This window comes from Odocoileus virginianus, chromosome 22 (genome assembly GCF_023699985.2).
Source record: "Odocoileus virginianus isolate 20LAN1187 ecotype Illinois chromosome 22, Ovbor_1.2, whole genome shotgun sequence".
NCBI classification, from domain to species: Eukaryota; Metazoa; Chordata; class Mammalia; order Artiodactyla; family Cervidae; genus Odocoileus; species Odocoileus virginianus.
This window is the reverse complement of record NC_069695.1, coordinates 23,557,118-23,575,186: the sequence shown is the minus strand read 5'-3', so window position 1 is coordinate 23,575,186 and position 18,069 is coordinate 23,557,118. Positions and strand designations below refer to the sequence as shown.

General features: G+C 36.0%; 1 protein-coding gene across 1 annotated transcript in view; it reads right to left on the bottom strand.

Moving 5' to 3' along the window:
- MIB1 (MIB E3 ubiquitin protein ligase 1) overlaps positions 1-18,069 on the bottom strand; it is a 98,080-nt gene that overhangs the window by 44,705 nt on the left and 35,306 nt on the right. The window contains exons 7-11 of the mRNA XM_020881743.2: positions 15,842-16,025; positions 14,416-14,560; positions 12,614-12,747; positions 8,675-8,782; positions 291-488 (exon numbers count right to left, since the gene is read on the bottom strand). Coding sequence (XP_020737402.1) covers positions 291-488; positions 8,675-8,782; positions 12,614-12,747; positions 14,416-14,560; positions 15,842-16,025 — 769 coding nt within the window. The remainder of the gene's footprint in view (positions 1-290; positions 489-8,674; positions 8,783-12,613; positions 12,748-14,415; positions 14,561-15,841; positions 16,026-18,069) is intronic.

The window sequence follows — 18,069 nt, the reverse complement described above, 5'->3', positions numbered from 1 at the left end:
TAAAGCTCACTGTCATGGTCAATAAAGTTAAATCAACTCCTAGCTGATATTTTTACAAGTCCCCATCACCAACTCCCCCATACAAAATCAATTTACTGACACTTTCTTAACAAAGGCTTTTCTAAGAAGGAATAGCTGCCAATTTTATGGCATTCTATACCTTTGGAATCATTCACTATGATCACACAGAAAGGACTGATAACAAAGGAATGCTTGCCACAGAAACTAGTATTGCCATTTTAAAAGAATCCTGGAAATACCTGCACAATTTAATTCTTTCATAGTTTTACCTGAAGACTGGGATGACAGCCAAAGTCCAGTAACGTCTTCACCACCTGAAGGTGACCTTTATTGACAGCAATATGAAGCGGTGTCTGCCTGCGCTTGTTTCTGGCGTTCAGATCAGCGCTGCCTCGGTGCAGCACTTCTATAACAGCTCCTTCATCTCCAAAAGCGGCATGGTGAACCGCTCTATCACCATCTTTATCCTAAAGAGCAGCATTAAGTCTCAGTCAGGGAATGTTTCAGAAAGAAAAAAAAAAAGTGACGCTACTATAATAATTCATCAAGAACCAGATTAATGTAAGAAAAGGAAACAGAATGGAGTTAACAAGATAACTAGAAATTCATCTGACTAGGGATTAGCTCCAAAGATAAATTATGACCTGGATCATTATATCATGTACACACATACTAGACCAACAGTTAGATCAGAAGTAGTCTGATTCTTCAGTACTCCTAAATTATCAGCCATGATGGTAAGCCAACATTAGAAAAATGTTAGATCACAACCATATGAAGTTTTTTCATCCAAAAAAATCTTACACAGACTTCTTAATAACAAAGAAATTATACTAACAGTTGAGTAATTTTTAAAAAAGAAGGAAGAATGCCAAACAGTATGATCTCAACCAGCTTTAAGGAGGAGAAATACACCCTCATGTTAACACTGGTTATCTCGAGCTGATGAGCATACACTTTTCTATATATTCAAGAACAGAAAAAAGTTATTAAGCACTTCACTTAAAGATAAAAATGAAACACAAACAAGTATAATTCTATACATACAAACTGCCAAAATTATTTTAGAGGGATCCAGTAGGTATGCCTCACCTAATGTTGGCGTATTTCTGAGGAGAGGAGAGGTAGAAATTGCTTAAGTGTTTCTCAAATGTAAGAGACTGCTTTTAAAAAAAAAAAATGCTTATATTGAACCATAAAGATAATATACACAGTCCATACCAAAAAGAGTCTCATTGTTAGATGCAGATGGAAAAGGATATTATAAGGGTACTGCTTTATTCCATGCACATCTCAAATATTAACACCCAGAAGTAAGCAAACTCTCAGACTTTCTCCAACCCACGGTAGCCCTTGATGGACTCTAGTTTTTGCAAGTGGTTTGAAAATCCATATTGCACTTGGGCTTATCTGAACTACTTTCCAAAGATAATGCAGATGAATATCGTCATAGCTAAATACATTTTAAAAAATGAACACAACAGTTGCTGAATTCAAAATAGTTTTTGGTCTTTGCATATTTTCTCAAATAGATACTAAAAGTAAAACTGCTCAAGCAGGAATCCACAATGGCTTGACAATCATTCTTAAAAGGCCAGGAAACCACAATTCAGAACTTCTCCTTTACTAACATTCCAGCAGAACAGGTTAGGAGTTTTTGTTACTTCTCAACCTTAAGCCGAAAGGAACCACAAACTACCACAGGAAAGATTAAGGATTCAACTCTTGTGCCTCTGAGCAGTATTATATCTAAAATTCCAGAAAAAAACAAGCTTCTTACAAAAAAAAAAAAAATATATATATATATATATATGTTTGTGTGTATATTGTTAACTTCTCGAGTAACACATTACAGTATTTCAGAATTTTAGATTTAAGATCTTCCTAACTTCCAGTCTAGATTCATTTTCTATTATAATTTTTAAGCCTATCTAGTGGTACTCCTTCCATTAAAATAAGAACATCAATCCACTGACACTCACTGAATAAAGATAGGAACTATTTATGAAATGTACCATATATTGATGACTGTTGGAGAACTGCTACAAAAACACTTTAATGCAGGTTCCATCAACAATTTGCTTATGTTAAAAAAAAAAAAAAAAATTACAACCCAAATATATATGTCAAAGGGAAATACATAAGGAAAATGTAAAGATTTTGGAAAATACATACACGCATTAGAAAACAACAATTAATTTCCAGATTTTTATTCTAAATTAGAAAACCTCACTTGCACAAAGACTGTAGCTTTCAGGTTTTGTTGCTTTCTTCCGAGTTTATCTTACATATTTCAAAAGGCTTCAAACAACAAGATATTTATTCTGTCTCTGATACTGCCACCAAACAAGTTGTTGCGGCCCAGCACAACAGCTCACTTCCAAAGGTGATCTAAAGAGACCTGCAAAGGGGCCTCAGATTAAATCTAACACTGATCTTGGTCCTTTCTACCCTCTTCCTCCTAAACTCTAAAATCTGCTCTTGTTCCACCCTCCCCTCTACTGGCTGATAAAACCGCAGGCTGTACAGTCAACACATTCAGGACCCATCAGTCATGCTCATCTACTTCCTTTTGCTGAACCCCTACAAGCAAGCACCAAATTTGATGGCTGTCACTCTTTAGTTTAGGCTCTATTCTCTCTTGTCCAATTCTACATCTAAGTGATTCAGGTCTTCTTTTATTCTCATTCACCTGACCTACTGCCATAGCTCACCCAGCCTTCTTACTCCAATCTATTCTTCATACAAAAAATAATTTTCTCTAATAAAACACAAAATTTATGTTTAAAATTCTTTTATGTAACTCTATAAAGAACATTAAAGCCTACTTCTGTGGACCATTCCAGACTCATCTGCTGCCATCTTCCCTCACACATACAACTAACTTAACCAACTGACTTGACCCTATATGTTCACGTGCTGCTCTCAGACTTCAATGCTCTTTTTCATTATGTTATTGGCTTAAAAATACACATTCTTTAAAACTCAGTTCAGGCAACTCTTCTCTTATGAAACTGCCCCTGACTCACAAAATTAGTTTAACTCTAATTTCTAATTTATTTTCAGAAATTATGTCAACTGTTTTATTATTCTCAAATATAATAAGTAGCATAGCACCTCATCTTATTTTCCATAAAACTCATTCAATTAATCAAGATGCTGCTAACCTGATCATACTTAAACCTAAACAGACTATGTGGATATGGTATATTCTGGTGTGTTCGTTCATTCATTCATTCAGTAATCATGGACTAGGTGCCCACTATGAACTCAGTGCTGTTCTGGACATAGAGATATAACAACAGGCAAGACAAAACTCCTGTCCTCAGTTGCCATTCTAGTGGGGTAAAGAGAACATTAAAAATGAAATATGTAAATAAAATGTAAATGTTTGGTAGGAGGAAATGCCAAGGAGAAAATATAGCAGGGAAGAAAGACAAGACAGCCAAGCGATGGCCCCTCCCAGGAAAGGTGTGAGTAAATAGTTGAGAGAAGTGAGAGAAAGCCCTGAAGGTATCTGGGGAGGAGAAGTGCGAGGAGACAGCACAGTGGCAACAGGAAGGATGAAAGTTGTGTGAATTCTGGACAAATTTCACAGAGCCAACGGGATTTAGTCATATTCTGAATAAGGAGTCTGGGGAGAAAAGAGGAGTCAGTGACGGTTCTTAAGACCCAACCTGTGCAACTAAATAAAGGTGCTGGTAAGGGAGGACTGTAAAACTATGATATGGCCCCTTTAAAAATCTGACCTTTTTTGTTTGGGCAATCTCAGGTTGCACTCTGCCTTCCTGCAAAAGGAACCCTAAGGACTGTTTTCTGGGTCTTATATGAATAAATCAGATCTTTTCACGTTTTTAACAGTGTCAGTATTTTGGGGTAGGGGGAGTGTGTAGGGAAAGCGAAGTGGAAAAGCCTCTAGCCACAACCTGAAATAACATGGATCCCTAGGAAACCATGTATGCTAATTCCTAGAGCCATTCTGGAGGTTATTATTCTGAGTCCTGATTTGTTTTCCAAAAAAGAATTTCCTTGAATTGACTAGTCAGTTATGACCAACCTAGACAGAATATTAAAAAGCAGAGACACTACTTTGCCAACAAAGGTCCCTCTAGTCAAGGCTATGGTTTTTCCAGTGGTCATGTATGGATGTGAGAGTTGGACTGTGAAGAAAGCTGAGCGCCGAAAAATTGATGCTTTTGAACTGTGGTGTTGGAGAAGACTCTTGAGAGTCCCTTGGACTGCAAGGAGATCCAACAGGTCCATCCTAAAGGAGATCAGTCCTGGGTGTTCATTGGAAGGACTGATGCTGAAGCTGAAACTCCAATACTTTGGCCACTTGATGCAAAGAGTTGACTCACTGGAAAAGACCCTGATGCTGGGAGGGACTAGGGGTAGAAGGAGAAGACGACGACAGAGGATGAGATGGCTGGATGGCATCACCGACTCTATGGACATGAGCTTGAGTAGACTCCGGGAGTTGGTGATGGACAGGGAGGCCTGGCGTGCTGCGATTCATGGGGTCGAAGAGTCGGACACGACTAAGCGACTGAACTGAACTAAACTGAAAATCTACTTGCCCGTTCCTTTGCAGATTACAGTTAAATACAATGTTTCTACAGTTTTGTTTTCATTAACCGGATAAACAGAATCAGATAGAAATAGCACCTGGGATTTGTTCGTTGTTTTTGTTTTTCTGAGAAACTGCTAGCCTTCACTGAAAAGAAAAGTGAAAGTGCAGTCGCTCTGTCATTATCCAACTCTTTGCGACCCCATGGCCTGTAGACTACACCAGGCTACTCTGTCCATGGGATTCTCCAGGCAAGAACACTGGATTAGGTTGCCATTTCCTTCTCTAAACTTTCACTAGTTGGAGAGAAATGTTTAATAAGAACACAGATAATAATGAAACCTTAAATTTCCATGGTGTTCTATATTATAAGTGGTATCTTAATTGTTTCCCTTACTGAACTCCCCACCCCTTCAAATTATTACCATAGATGAGGAAACAGAAAGTTAAACCAATTAAACTTTTTGCCCAATATTATTTTAGACAGCAACAATACCATTCAAACTTGGGTTTTTTGACAAAGTCTAGTATTATTCCCTACTATTAATATTCTCCATTCAAAAGAGCTTTCATTAGTCTTAAATAATAAAACCACTTAAAATTTGCTTATATCATCAGTATGTATTTGTACTATATTTGAAAAACTTATTGTAAAGAATTCACTTTTTAAAACTGGGCTTCCATTCAATCCTCCACACCTTTACTTATTATATTCATCAGTAGGAAAAAAAAATACTGAGTCCTTGGAGGATGAAAAATGAGCTCACCCAAATCGACATACCTAAGATCCCACAGCCCTCGGTGCCTCTACCTACACATTAAGAAGGAAACAGAATGTAACCCTACTGTATTCAGTAGGTCATACATGGAGACAACCAACTTTCCAAAATAGCTCTGAGCTTTTCCTAAGAAAAAGAAATAGGGAAAAAATGTAACCTTATCACATATTTGAAAGGTATAATATACAGCAAATAATTTAGCTTTCTAACAGCTTAAATCAACTAAAAAATCTGAAATAGTCATCTATACTAGGGGTCAGCCAACTTTTCTGTGAAGGGCCAGAAAGTAAATATAAGTTTTACAAGCTATATGATCTTTTATCACAACTACTCAGTTTTGCAGCTGGAGCACAAAAGCAGACTACACAATAAAATAAATGAATGACTGCATTGTGTTCCAATAATACTTTTAAAAAGAAATGAAGGGCTGGACCTGGCCTTCGGGCTATAGATTGCAATCTGTGAGCTATACTATTCTGAGCTCACTTCTTGATGCAGGAGAATAAAATTAAAGGATGCAGAATGAGATTCCCAGAGAACAAAATATACTATTCTCTTTATTCTTCAGCTAACTTCAAACTTTTAATAAAATTGGATTTTTAAAAAATCATTATTAAATTATTGTGTCTAGGTGTGTTAAAGGTATAATAAAGGTTTTAAGAGAAGAGCACTTAATCTTCTTGGATACATACTAAAACTATTTACAGATGAAATAATATGATATCTGGATTTGCTTCAAAATAATTCAGTGGAGGAAATGAGAGTTAAGAAGGTACTGATAAGACAGACTTGGTCAAAAAAAAAAAAAGACAGACATGGCCAGAAAAAATAACTCAAGTGGAATAATGAGTACACAGGATTCATTAGACTATTCTATTTTTACAAATGTTTAAAATTTCCAATAATAATTAATTTACAAACAGATCGATCAATTTACAAACGATGAATCACAATTTTAAGTGCATTTAAAAATTAACTATTTTCTCCCTCTTTTAAACCAGGATTTCCAATCAGCATTGCTGACATTTTGGACTGGATAATTCTTTGCTGTGGGAACTGCCCTGTACATTCGAGGATGTTTAGTAGCATCCTCAGTTTCTATCCATTACATGCCTGTCAGTTCCCTGCTCCCCACCAAACAGTTGTGACAATCAAAAATGTCTCCACCTAAAAAATAAATAAATAAATAAATTTTTTAAAAAATGTCTCCATAAAACGTTCCCTGTGGGACAGAAATGCCCCCCAATTAAGAATCACTGTTTTAAGTAAATTATATTGCTATTTATAACAATGTTGAATCTTACATTCTAGAAATATGAAACTTTCCTGAACTTTTGCTTTATTCTTAGGCAATGAATTACATTTATATTTCAACCCAGTTTTTAAATGTAGTTTTCCCTTTACCCGCTGGGAAACTGTGTTATTAACTTAATCAGATGTGTAAATATCCCTTTTTCACACTATCTCTACAAATTACATCTGTCTACAATGGTTTTTAAAACAGAAAATGCCCAGAATGAAAATAAAAGAGGTGGGATGGTAGAAGGCCACACATACCTGTGTAGTAACAGACAGAGTTTCCAAATTGAATGATGTTACTTACAAACTACTGGCCTTGCTCCAACTCCAGTCTTATGTGGAGAGTAATAACTGTTTTGCTTATTTGAGTTCAATTAAGAAAGAAAAAAAAGAAAGAAAGAAAGAAAGAAAAAACCCTACTCTTGAAAAATAGTGCCAACTTCATTCACAGCCCCCTAGCCGCAGCCCTACTCTATGCAACCTCTCATGTGAACAAGTCTATGGATAGTCTCACTTTGTAAGGTTTAGTAATGCTGAATCAGAAAGTATAGTTTTTTTTTAGAAAACCAGGAAAAAAAATCTTTGGTTTCTAAAGCCTCTCAGCTTATTTTCTTTCATCAGCAGAGTCTGGGGAACTCCTTGGTGGTCTAGTGGTCACTACTCGGCACTCTCACTGCCATTGCCCAGGTTCAACCCCTGGTCAGGAAACTAAGACCCTGCAACCTGCAAGGCATGGCCAAAACAAAGGTCAGAAGGCTTGCAATATTTCAGTTTGCAGTTTCTGGATTCATTAAATTTAAAAATGGGATGTCCAAAATGTAATATTTACAAAATATTACATTATACTAAGTCTATCATGCATCACCAAAAAAAAAAATCCTTATAACACATACTGGGCTCCTAAATTCACAACCAAGAAAGATGTGACTTAAAGTTACTCTGTAAACGCAAAGTCAAATTATATAATCTCATTCATAAATACATCACAGTAATAAAACTAGTGTACAGTTTACAAATGTCTAATATGCTAATTTAAAACTCAAGCTCTAGGCAAAAGAAAATGCCAACATCAAGGATGACCTAAAATACCACTGGTTCTTTAGTAGCTATTCAACAACTCAAGATATACACAAATGGGGGAAAAAAGCAAAAAGAATGTAAGACTTCTGTTTTCAAACATGTCTTTAAATTTTTATAATTAGTAAAAACAGACTGACCCACAAATTTCGCCCTCCAAAATTCAAATCCTTATTAAATAGCTTCCTCAGATGGGAGTGTCACTTGGACAAAACTGCAACATTTTGCCTAGTATGAATCTGATAGAATTTGGCTTATTCCTAAATAACCCTGCATTAGACTAAAACAAATACAATTCTAATATATTTTTAACTGATGCAGTTATAGCTAATTACAACAAAGGAAGCCCTCTACCCACACCAGCCAATGAAATTTCAATGCCAGTAAGAATCATTAATTTCTCCTTTAATAAGAACATGTTCTACATTAAATTAAGCACATATACACACATAGAGTGATAAATACACACTATAAAATCTTTAAAAACCCAAATTAAGGTTAAGAAACTGTAAGACTAAACAAATTCTAATTTACTGGTTCCCTCATGAAAAAACAAAAAAACAAGGAAAGCCCTCTGCATGTCACAGATCAGGGAAAATCTTGCCCCATGTGATTTATATTCCTCTTTCCTCAATTTCCCCAGTATGAGTCATGGGTAAATACCGCCGAGCTCTCAACAGCATAGTAGTCCTACCTTAGCAAAAGGAAACTCAACCTTCTTCACTTAGAGTTATGCCTAAAATATCGAGAGAGCACAGAAAAACACAAAATGCTTCATGCTATCTTTTCTCAAATTTTTTCGTTTTAATCAGAAGAGCCTTGAGTTAATATTAAATTTCAAAATGAAAAAGCATCCATCTCAATGATACAGAAGGACCATTTCTAAGACATTAATTTTTACTTAAATATTTTTAAAACTTAGTTTAATTACCTCTGCTTCTACATCCACATTTTGCTTCAAAAGTAACTTCAAAATGTCAACATGTCCATTCTGACTAGCAGCTTGCATAGCTGTGTGACCAGCACACTGTCCATTCACCTAAATACAAAAAGAAAGGATGAAGAAATGTCACAAGAAGGAAAGAGCCAATACATACACATGGTGTAGGTTTAAACCCAACAAACTGAATGATTCTATGAGAACAATTTAGGTTGGTGTTCTATATATCCTGATACAGATCACCAGAAATGTGACCTGTATCACATTTCTACGTTAGGGAGGGATTCAGGCACTCTAAGAGTTCCACTATTAAAAGAGTTACAAAAGAACTTTTAGCCAATCTGCAAAGTTGAAAACAGAAAAGGATGGGAGGGAAGGAGGGACAAAGGGAAGTTACATTTATTTTAAATATGTGTCTACTTTTAAGTATTATTAAACCTCAGAGTCTGTTTCAATGAAAAAAAAAGTAATGAGGTGAATGGAAGACTTTTAGAAAAGATACTGTCTAATATAGTACACATAAATTCAACAAACACAGCCAAATGTCAATGGTAAGCAAACTACCACAAAGGATACGTAAATGAGTTACCAGAGTAGCTATACACAACTGTTCCACTGTTCTACTATAAAGCAGTAATATCCAATCTTTTCTTCACTTCAGATGCTGTGTAAATGGATATGGAAACACAACATGGAAAAACAGACATTTTTTCCAAAGAAGACATTTCAAATGGCCGACATGAACATAAAAAAGATGCTCAATATTACTAATAAACCAGGAAATGCAAGTAAAAACACAATACCATTTACATTATCGCCCCCTAAAATTAAGAACTTAGGTATAACTTTAACAAAATGTGTATAAAATGTACATAAGGAATACTATAGAACTCTGATAAATGGAATTAAGAAACTAAATAGATGGAGCAATACCCCATGTTCATGGATAAGAAGACTCAATAATGTCAAGATGTCAGTTCTTCCCAACTTGATCCACAGATTCAACATAATCAACAATCAAAATCCCAGCGAGTTACTGTATGGAAGTTTAAATGGACAGGCAAAAGGCCCAGAACAGTCAACCCAATATTAAAGGAGAGCAATAAAGCTGGAGGACTGACACTACCGGACTCTGAGACGTACCACAAAGCTACAGTAACCACAACAGTGTGGTACTACCCAAAGAATAAACAAACGGAAGAAAGGAAAAGAACAGGAAGCCCAGAACAGCCTCTCATAAACACACTCAAGTGATTTTTAACAAAGAAGCAAAGGTAATACAATGGAGCAAAAACAATCTCAACAAACAGAATACATGGAAAATCTCTGTATCTTTCAATTTCAATTTATTAAAACCTAAAACTGCTCTAAAACTAAAATCTTAAATTTAAAAATTATCCAAAATTTCCATATATGAAAGACATGATTTCCAGGATAAAAAGATCAAACATTAAAAGCAACAGATGAAGACAGATCTACATCAAGGCATAACACTGCACAAGTTCAGACACTGGTGAAAAAAGAGATCTGCATGCTTGATAAAAATGAAACAGATCACATGAAGGATCAGGAATCAGAATGGCAATTCTGAATGCTGGAAGAAAATGGAATTATTCTGAAGGACAATGATATCTAAACTTGAATTCTCTTCCCACCTAAAATTTAACTGTAATGTTAAAAAAGTTATATACTGAAGGTCGATTTCTCATGTACCCTTTTTCTGAAGAAGCTACTGAAAGCCATACTTCACAAAAACGAGAATAAAGTTGGAGACAGAAGGACAAGGATAAAGAAAACAAGAAATCCAGCACAGGAGAGAGGGGAAAGGAACCTGGAGGATGATGAGTGAGAGACATTCCAGATGGATCCCATCAGAGGCACTAAGTGAAATCTCTCTCAGATGAAACCCACACAAAACTTGATGTGCTGAATGTCTTAAGAGATTACACAGTTAAGAGAGAATTCTGGAGAAGAATTAACAGTAACAATACAGATTACTAACAAATGAAAACAGAAGTGTTTAGATTATGTCCTGGGGTTAAGAGACAAGTGAACCCTTTGGAACAATGGAAGTGTTCTACATCTGAGTAGGGCTGTGGATTATGTAGGTGTATGCATTTGTCAAAACTGACTGACCCATGTATTTCACTGTATGTAAATTACACCTCAGGTGGTTTTGTTTTTTTTTTTAAAGAACAATTATGAACACCAAGGAAAGCAAAAAGTTGTGCAAGAAAACACAATCGAGTATCCTCCACAGCTCAGATATGGATGCTATTTGAATGTAACATGCAAAATTAGTTCTAACATTAACAAAATTATAAAGCAATACCATATTAAGAACCTGGAAGAGGTATGCATGTGTGTGGAAAGGATGGGTTAAATGTGGAGAAGGCAAGTGGAATCCTCACCTTCACAGAGCAGTATCAAAACATAACTTCTAAAACATACAAGTCAAGAAATAACAATAGAAGTTACTGAAAGATGAGGAGGTAACTGTACGAAGGAAATCAGCTCAAAGAGGTGAAAATAGTTGCCTCTGAAGAAAAGGGAAATAGCATTGAGAATGAGATGCTGCTTTTCATAACAAATCTTGGAGAACTATTTTTCCCTTTAAATTTTTAGAATGTACTACATTCTAAAAAAACAACTGAAATAAATCTGTAATGAAGAAAAAATTAAGTGTAATAAAATGTAAATCTGCATAAGTAAATATAAAAGAAGTCTGACTCTACATTCCAAACACAAAAAACATTTGGTACTTTAATATCTGAAACTATTTGTGACATAGCTCACAACCAATCAAGAAACTACTGTGTCATGCTGCTGCAACTGATCCCCAACAAACCTGAAATGCCACATGAGATCATAGGAGTAAGATGTTATTTCAGGCTTCCCTGATAGATCAGGTGGTAAAGAATCCGCCTGCAATGCAGGAGACCCCAGTTCGATTCCTGGGTCAGGAAGATCCGCTGGAGACAGGACTACCCACTCCAGTATTCTTGGGCTTCCCTTGTGGCTCAACTAGTAAGGAATCTGCCTGCAATACAGGAGACCTGGGTTCGATCCCTGGGTTGGGAAGAGCCGCAGAGAAGGGAAAGTCCATCCACTCCAGTATGCTAGCCTGGAGAATTTCATTGACTGTATAGTCCATGGGGTCACAGAGTCAGACATAACTGAGCATCTTTCACTTTCACCTTGTAAATTATAGATCTGACCTCTGTCAAACTGTCCAGCATACTTACATACAAAGATATGGTAATGAAAGCCCTCATTACACAGTGACAATGATTCAAAGTGACACTCAACCTACAACCCTTTGGCCAGCACTGACATCGTATTGGTTCCAGAATAGTAGCGATGCTAAAGCCAGTGAACAACTAAGCGAGAACCAGAATGGGCAGTTTGAACCCATTTAAAATATGGCTTTGGTGAATGGTAACATTACAACATAAACTATTCAGATTTACAAAATGCATGATCCCTAATTCAACTGCATTATGAACCATGAAACAGTCAACTTTCACAAGGAGGAGAGGGGAAAGCTTAGGTTAAATGTTTTGAAAAGAAGGATGGAAAATTACTTATAATTGCTTATATATTTTTAAAATATATTTGTAAAACATTATAACATTTACCACAAGAAAATTTCACTGAATTTCCCCAAAGGACACTAACTACTTAAAAACCTCAAAGTAAATTTTGACATCATAAAGTTCAAAAGTCAGTACTAAAATAAGAAAGTCAGTAATCTTCTAGAAATGCACAATGAAGAAATAATGCCCAGTGTCATCTTTAAAATACCTTAGGAACAAGGAAGAAGGAATAGATGAAGCACATGTGGCAATATCTTAATAACTGCTGAATAAAAGGTTTATTGTAACTATTCTATTTTTGCATATGCTTCAAAATAAATTTTAAAATGCTCACATCCACATCTGGTCTTTTTAGCAAATCTTCCACTTTAGCAACATCTCCATTGGCAGCAGCCTTAACTAATTCTTCATTGAGGTCACCAGATTCTTGGGTTTCAAATAATTTCTTCAAGAGTTGGGAGAGTCTTTCTGTAAAGCATCAAATAAAGCTGCTAATATAGCAGGATCTCAAATCATAACTACTAACAGACAACCATTACCCACATGCCTGTAATACATACTTTTCCTGTTTTATTATGTCTATCATTAATATTACTTTGGTACTAAGCTACAGATACTACCCATGCAAGTTACAATTACTACCATATAAAACTGCTTTAAATCTGAGCCCACAATTACTCCTGGTTTACTCCAATTCATGTATTTCAAGTTAAAATTTCAGAAAAAGAGAGTTACACACAAACTGTAATTTAAGATTTTGGAATCATACCAAAGATATTACAATGAACATACTACCACAGGAGTATTATATGATACAAATTGCCTTTCAGGTCTTGAGTGTATCTTACTGCTCTCAGGTCTCAATGCAACAGATCAATGATTATGATACATAAGCAATATAATCTCTATAGTCTCTTTAGGGACAAACCAATTTTCAGCTTGAAAATATTAAAATAAAATACTTCAAAGGTGCCAACTGACTGGTTCTGACTAAAACAAGAAAGAACCAGGTATGTGCTTAAATAAACCCTTTCCTAAGGTTTGGTTTGGTTTTTTTCCCTCCAAATAGCATTGATCAGTAGAGAATCTACCCAGTTCTCCCCCTTAACTCTAGGATCTACTTACTGGAAAGGAAAGAGGTCACAAACTGAGACCCAACACCAAATCTACATTATCTGAGAGAAGGATATAAACGATTTTTCACTCTTTCAATATGTAACGGGTAGGCCAAAAAGTTCATTTGGATTTTTCTGTAAGATGTTATGGATGAAATTTTTGGCCAGCCTGATAAAAGTCAGCCTACTGTGATGCTATCTAACCACAAGGTAAAAATAAACAGCACCTGATTTAACCTCAAACACATTAGCATATTACAGCAGGAAAGACGACACAAGCAGAGGAAGCAGAAGGCAGCACAAAATAAAACTGGAGGTCAGCCAACGTTTTCCTTCACTTTCTTACTGTGCCCAGTCATGGCTCCATCTTCTCTTCTGGATGTCAGCTACATTCGCACAGTAAGTTGTAACCAGTTGTCTAATGAACTGACTGTGTACATAGAGCTGGATCATGAGAAGAAAAGCTCTGGGCCTGAGTCTACCCAAGCGTCCAGCATACTCACATCTTAGCACAGCTCTCTTCGCCCACTGTGGCCTGTACAATACCTCTCATAAAATGACAAGAGAAAAGGTATGGCTGATACATAAAACTATCCAGAAAGAAAGCCATCTGCTAGCAATAATATTGGAAATTATAAAAATAAATAAGGCAGTCAAAGAAAGTGATGGTTCTGTGGCAGAAAACAAATGTTCTGACTGAAGAGTACCATGTTGAATTTCAGGTATCTCCTATTTGACGTGGAGAAGCCCTTGATATATCTGAGAAAATGAACATGTTTATAGAATTTTCACAGGGCATACCTCAGCCAGTGCAAAGGTGGTTCGTCATATGAAAAAAGAAAAAAAAAAAAAAAAGACATTTAGCGCAAGTTTAAAAGGTAGTTAATATGCAAGTGAGGTAATGTGATCTGGGAGAAAATCAAGATCACACATAACATTATCTGTGTACCAGAACTGGAGAATGAGGAAGGGCTCTAATGTAAACCACATTGCTTTTAAAGAAACACAAAACAGAACATACCACCAGACGCGTTGCTAATGGCTGATCCTGCGGACGCCACCTTGGAAACCGCCGCTGGATTATACGTCCAAGATGTTCCACATACTTCCACCTTTAAATCGCTGTCTGAATAAATCTGCTGCACTCGGCCAACTTTACCTAAAGTCTTAAAAACAAGATTAGATTTATGTTTGATTTATTAGATTTATGTTTCCAAGTCTACACTATAGAAATCAATCATCAGTTTTTACATGTTTGAAGTATTAACTTTACTTGATTCCTAATTTAAAAAACTTTTAAAGGATAATCATATTCAAATGGATTATTTACTAGCGACAAACTTTATAGAGTATCTTTAAAAAATATTTTAATAAAACTGTTACACTTACACAAAATATAAAAATAATCATGACAATCTTATTCAAAAAAGTAACCTTATAAGATACCTCTAGAGAACTTGTAACTCAAATAGTCCAAACTATCATTAATCTAGCCTAAAAAAATAAAATCTTTCTAAAAAGAACAACCAAAAAGGGCTCAAAGCTTACATCTATGTTTAAATCCTTTTTGGAATCAAGCCTAATTTCAAGACAGAAGTATGAAAGCCACTGTCATTCTGGGGTGAAGGATCAGGAAGCCTCTTTGTCTCACCTAAACATTACATTTGCCACTAAAGGCTCTATAAAATTAGATTTATCTACCATATATTAACTATAGCCCTTTAGGGATCTTCCCAGGCTAATCAAAGGGCTTCCCTGGTGGCTTAGCAGTAAAGAATACACTGCAGGAGACCCGAATTCAATTCCTGGGTCAGGCAAGATCCCCAGGAGAAGGGAAAGGCTACCCATATTTTTCCTGGAGAATCCCACGGACAGAGGAGCCAGGTGGGCTACAGTCCATGGGGTCACAAAGAGTTGGATACAACTTAGCAACTAAACAGACATAGAGAATGGACTTATGGACATGGGGAGAAGGGAGGAGAGGGTGAGATGTATGGAAAGATTAACATGAAAACTTACATCACCGTATGTAAAATGGATAGCCAACAGGAATTTGCTGTATGGCTCAGGAAACTCAAACAGGGGCCCTGTATCAATCTAGAGGGGTGGGATGGGGCGGGAGATGGGAGGGAAGGTTCAAAAGGGAGGAGATATATGTGCACCTATGGCCAATTCATGTTGAGGTTTGACAGAAAACAACAAAATTCTATGAAGCAATAATCCTTCAATAAAAAATAAAATTTAAAAAAAACTAAACAACAACAAAGTTACTCTAACTGAAGTAAATTTAGAAAATAAAAGGCATACAGATGCTAAGCTGCCAGTGTAGAGTACAATTCTCAAAGGATTAAGCTGTTATCGTTTCTAAAATTAAACTCATCAAAGCTTTTCAAAACTCTGTAAGCAAGCTATAGTTCCGACTCCCAAAGGCCTTAATATACACTTACTGGGAGCATAGCTTCTGCCCACTCTCCATGTCCTCTCTGTAGAAGTTTAATTCTCTCCAGATCATAACAAACTTGGACAAGATCACCCACTTGAAACTGAGAGGTGCCTCCCTCTGCACCCTGCGCAGCATCCCCACTTCGGACAATGTTTGCTTTAGTGAGAACAGCAGGGTTGAAGGTCCACCTAAAAACCAAACCAAATTCGAAGTTGGTAAGTTTACTTCACTTCAGCACAACATTCATAGTTAACCACTGGAGGGGGAAAAGCATTATAACATATCCAAAGTGTAAAGCAATCCTTTACGATTACATCCTGAATGATCTGTGTTTCTTTTCAGAATTTTATTATACAAATTTGAGAGAAGAGTCATCCATAATCTCACCATACTTGTACAATACGCTTTTGTCTAGATTATCGCTTGCATGCTTTAAAAATTGTTATAAAAGTAATACACACTTGTTGTTAAAGATTAAAACATTTCAGAAACATGTAAAGTGAAAGTTCCATTGCACACAAACACACCTCGATCACCATTCTGCACCCCTCTACACAACAGTTAATATTCCATTGTATATGGAATGCAGATCTTCTATTAATATGCTGAGTGATGGTTGTAACAGAGAGCTAATTAGACCAGCTGAAATGATCACTCTTCTTTTGTACCTTCAGAACAGCCTGAATATTCACTGCTCACAACTACTTAAAACATTTCAATACAGCTATTTCTGACTTTATCTATCCAACTTTAAAGGGAAATTTCTTCAGAGTAGAGGACCATGACTTAACTGTCTCTGTAATTCTAAAACTAATCACGGGCCCTAATACAGGATAAGTACTTAATAAACTATTCTTAAATAAAGAATAAAAAAATTTTTTTCTAAAAGTCAAATGTTATGTTACTAATAACACTAGAACCCAAGAGAATTTGGACCAAGGAAGAATTCTGCAAGTAACAATCCTAACCTGTGTTAATTTACCATTTCCAAATGAGAGGCCATTTAAGACAACATATGTTAATACATGCTATTCTGAATTTAAGATTTTTTTCCCTTCTTTATTGAGATGTAATTCACATACAATTCACTCTTTAATGTGTATAAATCAGTGGTTTTAGTATATTCAGTTGTATAACCAACCACCACTATAATAATTTCATTTTCATCATCACAAAAAGATACCCCCATGACAACCAGCAGTCACTGTGAAATCAACTCTCTCTACCCAGCCTCTAACAACCAGTAATACACTTTCTGTTTCTACGGATTTCCTTATTCTAGACATTTTCTATAAATAAAATCAGATAGTATGTGACCTTTTGTGACAGGCTTCTTTCACTCAACAAATTTTTTCAAGATTTATCTATGTTGCAGCATATGTCAGTACTCCATCCCTTTTTACAGTCAAATAAAATGTTCCATTGGATATACCACAATTTGGTTATCCATTCAGGAGTCAATACACATTTGGCTTATTTTCACATGTTGGCTGTTATGAATAATGCTTCTACAAACATCCATGTACAGATTTTGGTGTGGGCACATTGTAATTTTCTTGGATATAAACCTGGAAGTGGACATGCCGGGTCATATGTCAACTCTATATTTAACATTTTGAGAAACTACTGTTTTCCAAAGCATCTAGACCACTTCACCTACTTATCGTTAATGTAGGAGGGTTTCGTTCCAATTTCTCTATGCCCTCAGCAACACTTGTAACTATCCTACCTTTCTGTTCTAGCCATTCTAGTATGTGAAGTTGTATTTCATTGTGGTTGTGAATTGAATTTCCTTAGTAACTAATAATGTCCTGCATCTCTTCAAGGGTGAAACAGAATGAACTGAATCTCTCCAAAGTTCACATGGTAAAGCTCTATGGCTCCTATGTAACTATATTTGAGACAGGGCCTTTAGGGAGAAAAGTAAGGCTAAATGATGTCATCAAGGCGAGGTGCCATGTGAGGACAATGAGAAAGCAATCCTCTCCAAGCCGAGAAGAGGTCTCACCAGAAACATACCCAGATGGCACCCTGATCTTGGACTTCTAGCCTCCAGAACAGTAAAAAAAAGAATAAATAAAGAAATATCTATTGTTTAAGCCACCAGTCTGTGATATTTTGTTAAGGAAGCCCTAGCAGACTAATGCAATGCATTCATTGACCATTTCTGTACCTTCTGTGAGAAGCTTCCCTCGTAGCTCAGATGGTAACAAATTTGCCTGCAATGCAGGA